This window comes from Oncorhynchus kisutch, linkage group LG30, assembly GCF_002021735.2.
Source record: "Oncorhynchus kisutch isolate 150728-3 linkage group LG30, Okis_V2, whole genome shotgun sequence".
NCBI lineage: Eukaryota > Metazoa > Chordata > Actinopteri > Salmoniformes > Salmonidae > Oncorhynchus > Oncorhynchus kisutch.
Genome location: NC_034203.2, coordinates 45,442,156 through 45,454,196, shown reverse-complemented (window position 1 = coordinate 45,454,196; position 12,041 = coordinate 45,442,156). Strand labels below are relative to the sequence as shown.

At 49.4% G+C, this 12,041-nt stretch overlaps 1 protein-coding gene across 1 annotated transcript in view; it reads left to right on the top strand.

Moving 5' to 3' along the window:
* The window catches only part of usp33 (ubiquitin specific peptidase 33), a 66,240-nt gene that overhangs the window by 34,593 nt on the left and 19,606 nt on the right, over nucleotides 1–12,041 (top strand). Inside the window, exons 10-13 of the mRNA XM_031810434.1 lie at nucleotides 72–543; nucleotides 3,124–3,264; nucleotides 3,973–4,085; nucleotides 7,154–7,326. Coding sequence (XP_031666294.1) covers nucleotides 72–543; nucleotides 3,124–3,264; nucleotides 3,973–4,085; nucleotides 7,154–7,326 — 899 coding nt within the window. The remainder of the gene's footprint in view (nucleotides 1–71; nucleotides 544–3,123; nucleotides 3,265–3,972; nucleotides 4,086–7,153; nucleotides 7,327–12,041) is intronic.

The window sequence follows — 12,041 nt, the reverse complement described above, 5'->3', positions numbered from 1 at the left end:
AAACCTGTGTTTCCATTAGGACTAGAACAATATAACTATACTATAAACCTATAATAATATGTTTCCAACAGGACTCTCAGGAGTTCCTGCGCTGTCTGATGGACCAGCTCCACGAGGAGCTGAAGGAGCCACTGGCCGAGCCCGCCGACAACGACCAACACTCGCACGCCATCGCCATGGACGACTGCCCCGAGGACGACAGCCGCAGCCAATCCGACGGAGACTTCCAGTCGTGCGAGTCTTGCGGCAGCAGCGAGCGGGCGGACAACAAAGGCGGGAGCGGGGATGGTCGGTCGGCGGCGCCGCCGTCGGGGGAGGAGTCTAACGAGGCAGCGATGCTGATCCCTGATGTACCTGACTCCTCCCACTCCTCGCGTCAGGCCAATAGGGAGTGGCAGAAGGAGAAGAACCTGATCAACAACCTCTATCGGGGCGCAGGGTTGTCAGGGGGAGACCTGTATAAAGACGTGGATACCACTTCCGAGGCCGTGCCCATCAGTAACCAGGGGGCCATCAAGGTCCAGATACAGGGAAACATGGCTGGTAGGTACACCTTTATTTAATTATGGACAACTGGATAGATGAATCAAGTAGGTTCAAACCATCATGTCAGTCTAGCTTGCATCAACATTGTGTTAGCCTGCTGAGCCTGTCTGTACCTCATTGTGTTAGCCCGCTGAGCCTGTCTGTACCTCATTGTGTTAGCCTGCTGAGCCTGTCTGTGTACCTCAACATTGTGTTAGCCTGCTGAGCCTGTCTGTACCTCATTGTGTTAGCCTGCTGAGCCTGTCTGTGTACCTCATTGTGTTAGCCTGCTGAGCCTGTCTGTGTACCTCAACATTGTGTTAGCCTGCTGAGCCTGTCTGTACCTCATTGTGTTAGCCTGCTGAGCCTGTCTGTGTACCTCAACATTGTGAAAATACTATGCATGTATACAGGGAAGAACCTTTTTCATTAGGAGCTTCATTAAAACATGTAACAATAACAAGTCTGTCTGTATGGTAGAACACCTAACTCCTGTTATGAAGCAGACCATAATACTGTTGGTTACTGGCCCAACGCTCTAACCACTGGGCTACCTGCCTCCTCTACGCTCTAACCACTAGGCTACCTGCCGCCCCTACCCTCTAACCACTAGGCTACCTGCCGCCCCTACCCTCTAACCACTAGGCTACCTGCCGCCCCTACCCTCTAACCACTAGGCTACCTGCCGCCCCTACCCTCTAACCACTAGGCTACCTGCCGCCCCTACCCTCTAACCACTAGGCTACCTGTCGCCTCTAACCACTAGGCTACCTGCCGCCCCTACCCTCTAACCACTAGGCTACCTGCCGCCCCTACCCTCTAACCACTAGGCTACCTGCCTCCTCTACACTCTAACCACTAGGCTACCTGCCGCCCCTACCCTCTAACCACTAGGCTACCTGCCGCCCCTCCCCTCTAACCACTAGTCTACCTGCCGCCCCTACCCTCTAACCACTAGTCTACCTGCCGCCCCTACCCTCTAACCACTAGGCTACCTGCCGCCCCTACCCTCTAACCACTAGGCTACCTGCCGCCCCTACCCTCTAACCACTAGGCTACCTGCCGCCCCTACCCTCTAACCACTAGGCTACCTGCCGCCCCTACCCTCTAACCACTAGGCTACCTGCCGCCCCTACCCTCTAACCACTAGGCTACCTGCCGCCCCTACCCTCTAACCACTAGGCTACCTGCCGCCCCTACCCTCTAACCACTAGGCTACCTGCCGCCCCTCCCCTCTAACCACTAGGCTACCTGCCGCCCCTCCCCTCTAACCACTAGGCTACCTGCCGCCCCTCCCCTCTAACCACTAGTCTACCTGCCGCCCCTCCCCTCTAACCACTAGTCTACAGTGCCTTGCGAAAGTATTCGGCCCCCTTGAACTTTGCAACCTTTTGCCACATTTCAGGCTTCAAACATAAAGATATAAAACTGTATTTTTTTGTGAAGAATCAACAACAAGTGGGACACAATCATGAAGTGGAACGACATTTATTGGATATTTCACTTTTTTAACAAATCAAAAACTGAAAAATTGGGCGTGCAAAATTATTCAGCCCCCTTAAGTTAATACTTTGTAGCGCCACCTTTTGCTGCGATTACAGCTGTAAGTCGCTTGGGGTATGTCTCTATCAGTTTTGCACATCGAGAGACTGACATTTTTTCCCATTCCTCCTTGCAAAACAGCTCGAGCACAGTGAGGTTGGATGGAGAGCATTTGTGAACAGCAGTTTTCAGTTCTTTCCAAAGATTCTCGATTGGATTCAGGTCTGGACTTTGACTTGGCCATTCTAACACCTGGATATGTTTATTTTTGAACCATTCCATTGTAGATTTTGCTTTATGTTTTGGATCATTGTCTTGTTGGAAGACAAATCTCCGTCCCAGTCTCAGGTCTTTTGCAGACTCCATCAGGTTTTCTTCCAGAATGGTCCTGTATTTGGCTCCATCCATCTTTCCATCATTTTTAACCATCTTCCCTGTCCCTGCTGAAGAAAAGCAGGCCCAAACCATGATGCTGCCACCACCATGTTTGACAGTGGGGATGATGTTTTCAGGGTGATGAGCTGTGTTGCTTTCAGTCTTCTCCTTGTATGAGCTGAAAGTTGAGGGACGGCCAGGTCTTGGTAGATTTGCAGTGGTCTGATACTCCTTCCATTTCAATATTATCGCTTGCACAGTGCTCCTTGGGATGTTTAAAGCTTGGGAAATCTTTTTGTATCCAAATCCGGCTTTAAACTTCTTCACAACAGTATCTCGGACCTGCCTGGTGTGTTCCTTGTTCTTCATGATGCTCTCTGCGCTTTTAACGGACCTCTGAGACTATCACAGTGCAGGTGCATTTATACGGAGACTTGATTACACACAGGTGGATTGTATTTATCATCATTAGTCATTTAGGTCAACATTGGATCATTCAGAGATCCTCACTGAACTTCTGGAGAGAGTTTGCTGCACTGAAAGTAAAGGGGCTGAATAATTTTGCACGCCCAATTTTTCAGTTTTTGATTTGTTAAAAAAGTTTGAAAGTCCGATCAGCTAGCCGTTTTGTAACGGTTAACCTTTAACATCCCTAGTCTCTTCCTCTCTCCTTCGCTCCAGACTCATTCCCCGAGGTGGTCTCCAGCAGCACCCGTCCCCAGACCCCAGTCCCCATGGAAGGACACTCCTTCACCAAGATGTCCTCCAGTCCACCCAGGAACAACAGTGTCTGGCCAGGAATCTCCTCCAACCATCTGAAAAGTATTTACTATGTAGCACATAGAATATCTCTCTGGGGACAGTGCAGTAGTAATGTAGGCAGAAAGATACTGCAGTAGTAATGTAGGCAGAAAGATACTGCAGTAGTAATGTAGGCAGAAAGATACTGCAGTAGTAATGTAGGCAGAAAGACACTGCAGTTGTAATGTAGGCAGAAAGACACTGCTGTAGTAATGTAGGCAGAAAGACACTGCTGTAGTAATGTAGGCAGAAAGACACTGCAGTAGTAATGTAGGCAGAAAGACACTGCAGTAGTAATGTAGGCAGAAAGATACTGCAGTAGTAATGTAGGCAGAAAGATACTGCAGTAGTAATGTAGGCAGAAAGATACTGCAGTAGTAATGTAGGCAGAAAGATACTGCAGTAGTAATGTAGGCAGAAAGATACTGCAGTAGTAATGTAGGCAGAAAGATACTGCAGTAGTAATGTAGGCAGAAAGACACTGCAGTAGTAATGTAGGCAGAAAGACACTGCAGTAGTAATGTAGGCAGAAAGACACTGCTGTAGTAATGTAGGCAGAAAGACGCTGCTGTAGTAATGTAGGCAGAAAGACGCTGCTGTAGTAATGTAGGCAGAAAGACGCTGCAGTAGTAATGTAGGCAGAAAGACGCTGCAGTAGTAATGTAGGCAGAAAGACAACATATTGTTGTCCGCTGTCTGTGTAGCCTGACTCTCTCTCTGCCTCTGCAGTGACCTCGTTTTCCTCACCGAAGAGCAAGCGTCAGAAGAAGTACCGTAGTGTGATATCAGACGTGTTTGACGGGACCATTGTCAGCTCAGTGCAGTGTCTGACCTGCGATAGGGTAAGTAGTTGGTGTAGCCATCTTGTTGAGCACCTAGCCTGACGAGAAACTAACGTCTGAGTAGCCAGACAATGGGGCATAATTATCATGGAGTAGACCTTAACCCTGTGTCCCCCTGTCCTGTAGAGGATGGACCCTGTGTCCCCCTGTCCTGTAGAGGATGGACCCTGTGTCCCCCTGTCCTGTAGAGGATGGACCCTGTGTCCCCCCTGTCCTGTAGAGGATGGACCCTGTGTCCCCCCTGTCCTGTAGAGGATGGACCCTGTGTCCCCCCTGTCCTGTAGAGGATGGACCCTGTGTCCCCCCTGTCCTGTAGAGGATGGACCCTGTGTCCCCCCCTGTCCTGTAGAGGATGGACCCTGTGTCCCCCCTGTCCTGTAGAGGATGGACCCTGTGTCCCCCCTGTCCTGTAGAGGATGTGTCCCCCCTGTCCTGTAGAGGATGTGTCCCCCCTGTCCTGTAGAGGATGTGTCCCCCCTGTCCTGTAGAGGATGTGGACCCCCTGTCCTGTAGAGGATGGACCCTGTGGACCCCCTGTCCTGTAGAGGATGTGGACCCCCTGTCCTGTAGAGGATGGACCCTGTGTCCCCCCTGTCCTGTAGAGGATGGACCCTGTGTCCCCCCTGTCCTGTAGAGGATGGACCCTGTGTCCCCCCTGTCCTGTAGAGGATGGACCCTGTGTCCCCCCTGTCCTGTAGGGGATGTGTCCCCCCTGTCCTGTAGAGGATGTGGACACCCTGTCCTGTAGAGGATGTGGACACCCTGTCCTGTAGAGGATGTGGACCCCCTGTCCTGTAGGGGATGTGGACACCCTGTCCTGTAGGGGATGGACCCTGTGTCCCCCCTGTCCTGTAGAGGATGGACCCTGTGGACACCCTGTCCTGTAGGGGATGTGGACACCCTGTCCTGTAGAGGATGGACCCTGTGGACACCCTGTCCTGTAGGGGATGTGGACCCCCTGTCCTGTAGGGGATGTGGACCCCCTGTCCTGTAGGGGATGTGGACCCCCTGTCCTGTAGGGGATGTGGACCCCCTGTCCTGTAGGGGATGTGGACCCCCTGTCCTGTAGGGGATGTGGACCCCCTGTCCTGTAGGGGATGTGGACCCCCTGTCCTGTAGGGGATGTGGACCCCCTGTCCTGTAGGGGATGTGGACCCCCTGTCCTGTAGGGGATGTGGACCCCCTGTCCTGTAGGGGATGTGGACCCCCTGTCCTGTAGGGGATGTGGACCCCCTGTCCTGTAGGGGATGTGGACCCCCTGTCCTGTAGGGGATGTGGACCCCCTGTCCTGTAGGGGATGTGGACCCCCTGTCCTGTAGGGGATGTGGACCCCCTGTCCTGTAGGGGATGTGGACCCCCTGTCCTGTAGGGGATGTGGACCCCCTGTCCTGTAGGGGATGTGGACCCCCTGTCCTGTAGGGGATGTGGACCCCCTGTCCTGTAGGGGATGTGGACCCCCTGTCCTGTAGGGGATGTGGACCCCCTGTCCTGTAGGGGATGTGGACCCCCTGTCCTGTAGGGGATGTGTCCCCCCTGTCCTGTAGGGGATGGACCCTGTGTCCCCCCTGTCCTGTAGAGGATGGACCCTGTGTCCCCCCTGTCCTGTAGAGGATGGACCCTGTGTCCCCCCTGTCCTGTAGAGGATGGACCCTGTGTCCCCCCTGTCCTGTAGAGGATGGACCCTGTGTCCCCCCTGTCCTGTAGGGGATGTGGACCCTGTGTCCCCCCTGTCCTGTAGGGGATGTGGACCCCCTGTCCTGTAGAGGATGTGGACCCCCTGTCCTGTAGGGGATGTGGACCCCCTGTCCTGTAGGGGATGGACCCTGTGTCCCCCCTGTCCTGTAGAGGATGGACCCTGTGTCCCCCCTGTCCTGTAGAGGATGGACCCTGTGTCCCCCTGTCCTGTAGGGGATGTGGACACCCTGTCCTGTAGAGGATGTGGACACCCTGTCCTGTAGAGGATGTGGACACCCTGTCCTGTAGAGGATGTGGACCCCCTGTCCTGTAGGGGATGTGGACCCCCTGTCCTGTAGGGGATGTGGACACCCTGTCCTGTAGGGGATGGACCCTGTGTCCCCCCTGTCCTGTAGAGGATGGACCCTGTGTCCCCCCTGTCCTGTAGAGGATGGACCCTGTGGACACCCTGTCCTGTAGGGGATGTGGACACCCTGTCCTGTAGAGGATGGACCCTGTGTCCCCCCTGTCCTGTAGAGGATGGACCCTGTGGACACCCTGTCCTGTAGGGGATGTGGACCCCCTGTCCTGTAGGGGATGTGGACCCCCTGTCCTGTAGGGGATGTGGACCCCCTGTCCTGTAGGGGATGTGGACCCCCTGTCCTGTAGGGGATGGACCCTGTGTCCCCCCTGTCCTGTAGAGGATGGACCCTGTGTCCCCCCTGTCCTGTAGAGGATGGACCCTGTGTCCCCCCTGTCCTGTAGAGGATGGACCCTGTGTCCCCCCTGTCCTGTAGGGGATGTGTCCCCCCTGTCCTGTAGGGGATGTGGACCCCCTGTCCTGTAGGGGATGTGGACCCCCTGTCCTGTAGAGGATGTGGACCCCCTGTCCTGTAGGGGATGTGGACATCCTGTCCTGTAGGGGATGGACCCTGTGTCCCCCCTGTCCTGTAGAGGATGGACCCTGTGGACACCCTGTCCTGTAGGGGATGTGGACACCCTGTCCTGTAGGGGATGTGGACACCCTGTCCTGTAGAGGATGGACCCTGTGTCCCCCTGTCCTGTAGAGGATGGACCCTGTGGACACCCTGTCCTGTAGGGGATGTGGACACCCTGTCCTGTAGGGGATGTGGACACCCTGTCCTGTAGGGGATGTGGACCCCCTGTAGAGGATGGATCATTCTCTATGGCCTTTATTCTTACCATATAAACTGTTGAAAAAACAACTGTACTCTCCTTCCTCATCTCTCCATCCTGATTACATTAGTGATGAATGGGGTTTTCTATGACATGCTTTGCATTTCTTCTAAATATTTGATGTGCAATTTTGATGATTTAGGCTTCATCTGTGACTCTGATTCAAATTAATAAAATGACTTCCCATTCTTCTCCAGGTGTCAGTGACCCTAGAGAACTTCCAGGACCTGTCCCTGCCCATCCCAGGTAAGGAGGACCTGGCTAAACTCCACTCCTCCTCCCATCAGACCTCTCTGGTCAAGGCTGGCTCCTGTGGTGAGGCCTACGCTGCTCAGGGATGGGTCGCCTTCGTCATGGAATACATCAAGAGGTACGGACAGCCTGGTGACCCTAACTATTATACCCTTTAATGGGTACGGACAGCCTGGTGACCCTAACTATTATACCCTTTAATGGGTACAGACAGCCTGGTGACCCTAACTATTATACCCTTTAATGGGTACAGACAGCCTGGTGACCCTAACTATTATACCCTTTAATGGGTACAGACAGCCTGGTGACCCTAACTATTATAACCTTTAATGGGTACAGACAGCCTGGTGACCCTAACTATTATACCCTTTAATGGGTACAGACAGCCTGGTGACCCTAACTATTATACCCTTTAATGGGTACAGACAGCCTGGTGACCCTAACTAGAAAACCCTTTAATGGGTACAGACAGCCTGGTGACCCTAACTATTATACCCTTTTAATGGGAAGGTATCCCCCACGGGGCCTTCGGAGAAGGTATCCCCCACGGGGCCTTCGGAGAAGGTATCCCCCGCCTCTTGACCTTCTCCACATGTTGTGTTACAGCATTAAAATGGATGACATTAAAATGGATGACATTAAAATGGATGACATTAAAATGGATGACATTAAAATGGATGACATTAAAATGGATGACATTAAAATGTCACTGGCCTACACACAATACACCCTCATGTCAAAGTGAAATGATGTTTTCAGACATTTTTACAAATCAAACCAAATTAAAAGCGGAAATGTATTCAACCCCTTTTGTTATGGTGAGCATAAATAGTTCAGGAGTAAGAATGTGCTTAATGAGTCACATAATAAGTTGCATGGACTCTGTCTGCAATAATAGTGTTTAACATGATTTTTGAATGACTACCTCATCTCTGTACTCCACACATACTGTAAGGTCCCTCATCTCTGTACTCCACACATACTGTAAGGTCCCTCATCTCTGTACTCCACACATACTGTAAGGTCCCTCATCTCTGTACCCCACACATACTGTAAGGTCCCTCATCTCTGTACCCCACATATACTGTAAGGTCCCTCATCTCTGTACTCCACACATACTGTAAGGTCCCTCATCTCTGTACCCCACACGTACTGTAAGGTCCCTCATCTCTGTACCCCACACATACTGTAAGGTCCCTCATCTCTGTACCCCACACGTACTGTAAGGTCCCTCATCTCTGTATCCCACACGTACTGTAAGGTCCCTCAGTCGAAGCAGTGAATTTAAAACACATTCAACCACAAAGACCAGGGAGGTTTTCCAATGCCTCACAAAGAAAGGTACCTATTGGTAGATGGGTACAAATAAAATGAAACATCTGACATTTGAATATCTATTTGAACATGGTGAAGTTATTCATTACACTTTGGATGGTGTATCAATACATCCAGTCACTACAAAGATACAGGCGTCCCTCCTAACTCAGTTGCTGGAGAGGAAGGAAACTGCTCAGGGATTTCACCATGCGGCCAATGGTGACTTTAAAACAGTTACAGAGTTGAATGGCTGTGATTGGAGAAAACTGAGGATGGATCAACAACATTGTAGTGACTCCACAATACTGACCTAAATGACAGAGTGAAAAGAAGGAAGCCTGTACAGAGCACAACTATTCCAAAACATGCTTCCTGTTTGCAACAAGGTACTAAAGTAAAACCCATATCCAATACAACACATTACTGCATAAGACTCAAGCATAGTGGTTGCTAAATCATTAGGAGCGGCAGGTAGCCTAGTGGTTAGAGTGTAGAGGAGGCAGGTAGCCTAGTGGTTAGAGTGTAGAGGAGGCAGGTAGCCTAGTGGTTAGAGTGTAGAGGAGGCAGGTAGCCTAGTGGTTAGAGTGTAGAGGAGGCAGGTAGCCTAGTGGTTAGAGTGTAGAGGAGGCAGGTAGCCTAGTGGTTAGAGTGTAGAGGAGGCAGGTAGCCTAGTGGTTAGAGGGTAGAGGAGGCAGGTAGCCCAGTGGTTAGAGTGTAGAGGAGGCAGGTAGCCTAGTGGTTAGAGTGTAGGGGCGGCAGGTAGCCTAGTGGTTAGTGTTGGACTAGTAACCGAAAGGTTGCAAGTTCAAACCCCCGAGCTGACAAGGTAAAAATCTGTCCTTCTGCCCCTGAACAAGGCAGTTAACCCCACTGTTCCTAGGCCATCATTGAAAATAATAATTTGTTCTTAACTGACTTGCCTGGTTAAATAAAGGTAAAATAAATATATATAAATAATTATGCGCATGCTTGTAATTGTTAATGACTGGGGAGTTTTTCAGGATAAATAGGAACTAGAATGGCGCTAAGCACAGGCTAAATCCTAGAGGAAACCCTGGCTGTCTGCTTTCCACCAGACACTGGGAGATGAATGCACCTTTCAGCAGGACAACTACTAAAAATGAAATGGTTTGTTTGAAATAGACAGTTCCAGGCACCCCCATTGCTCCCTGTGGGGGTATAATATAGAGAACTCTGACTGGGTTTTACACACGTCCAACCTGTTCCCAGGAGCTGGATAAACATCCATAGAGAAAGAGGGAATGTCCACTCTACTGCTCTTTCATCATCATAATTCATCAATATTACTGATCAGATTGGCACTTGTCCAGAATTAGCAGATGAAAATCAGCCATGTACGTTGCCACTATAAACCCATAGATGGTGAACCATTTTTAATACGCTTTGATAGGTGTTTTTTAAGGTCTCATTTGTAATAAAAATTATTTTAAACCAACAACTATATTTTTTTCTACATAGGATGGGGTCAGGAACATATTATAAATCCCATGTCTCGTTCCATGAGGATAAGGCTGTGTTCACCCGTTGGCTAAAGAGCTCTGGCAGGAGGCATGGATGTTAGTCTTGTTCCCTGAATATAGTTTATTAAATGGTATATTCACTAACCCTATAATAGGCCTCGTTATAACAGCCATGTAGCCAATTAACTTTTTTATTTTATTGGCTTTAACATGGAAATATTAGTTTATTCACATTTAGAAAATGCCATGCATGTTCAAGCTAACAGTTGGACATTGCCCAAAACATTAAAATAAGTTTAGCCTGGCATCGCCTGATATGGCCTGTTAGACAGTTGGACATTGCCCAAAACATTAAAATAAGATTAGCCTAGCATCGCCTGATATGGCCTGTTAGACAGTTGGACATTGCCCAAAACATTAAAATAAGATTAGCCTAGCATCGCCTGATATGGCCTGTTAGACAGTTGGACATTGCCCAAAACATTAAAATAAGATTAGCCTAGCATCGCCTGATATGGCCTGTTAGACAGTTGGACATTGCCCAAAACATTAAAATAAGATTAGCCTAGCATCGCCTGATATGGCCTGTTAGACAGTTGGACATTGCCCAAAACATTAAAATAAGATTAGCCTGGCATCGCCTGATATGGCCTGTTAGACAGTTGGACATTGCCCAAAACATTAAAATAAGATTAGCCTAGCATCGCCTGATATGGCCTGTTAGACAGTTGGACATTGCCCAAAACATTAAAATAAGATTAGCCTAGCATCGCCTGATATGGCCTGTTAGACAGTTGGACATTGCCCAAAACATTAAAATAAGATTAGCCTGGCATCGCCTGATATGGCCTGTTAGACAGTTGGACATTGCCCAAAACATTAAAATAAGATTAGCCTAGCATCGCCTGATATGGCCTGTTAGACAGTTGGACATTGCCCAAAACATTAAAATAAGATTAGCCTAGCATCGCCTGATATGGCCTGTTAGACAGTTGGACATTGCCCAAAACATTAAAATAAGATTAGCCTAGCATCGCCTGATATGGCCTGTTAGACAGTTGGACATTGCCCAAAACATTAAAATAAGATTAGCCTGGCAGCGCCTGATATGGCCTGTTAGACAGTTGGACATTGCCCAAAACATTAAAATAAGATTAGCCTAGCATCGCCTGATATGGCCTGTTAGACAGTTGGACATTGCCCAAAACATTAAAATAAGATTAGCCTAGCATCGCCTGATATGGCCTGTTGGACATTGCCCAAAACATTAAAATAAGATTAGCCTAGCATCGCCTGATATGGCCTGTTGGACAGTTGGACATTGCCCAAAACATTAAAATAAGATTAGCCTAGCATTGCCTGATATGGCCTGTTAGACAGTTGGACATTGCTCAAAACATTAAAATAAGATTAGCCTAGCATCGCCTGATATGGCCTGTTGGACAGTTGGACATTGCCCAAAACATTAAAATAAGATTAGCCTGGCATCGCCTGATATGGCCTGTTAGACAGTTGGACATTGCCCAAAACATTAAAATAAGATTAGCCTAGCATTGCCTGATATGGCCTGTTGGACATTGCCCAAAACATTAAAATAAGATTAGCCTAGCATCGCCTGATATGGCCTGTTAGTGACTTTGCCATGTGAAAGGTAAACGAATAGTCTAGCACAGGAGGCTGGTGGCACTTTAATTGGGGAGGACGGGCTCGTGGTAACGGCTGGAGCGGTATCAAATAAATGGTTTCCAGGTGTTTGCCATTCCATTTGCGCCGTTCCAGACATTATTATGAGCCGTCCTCCCCTCACCAGCCTCCACTGTAGTCTAGGCTACAGTGGGTTCAGCACCAAGGACAGCGATCAGAATTCCCCGCTATTTGACAGTTGGGACCAACAGATGAAAGTGGCTAAGGATAAAGGAAAAACAATAAGCAGTCTATTGTAATAGCTTGATGTTTCTGAACAGACTTCCTACAGTCACTGACACCTTTTCATTCAGTGGGCATCGCACATCAATCCAAACTTTTCACAGAAGCT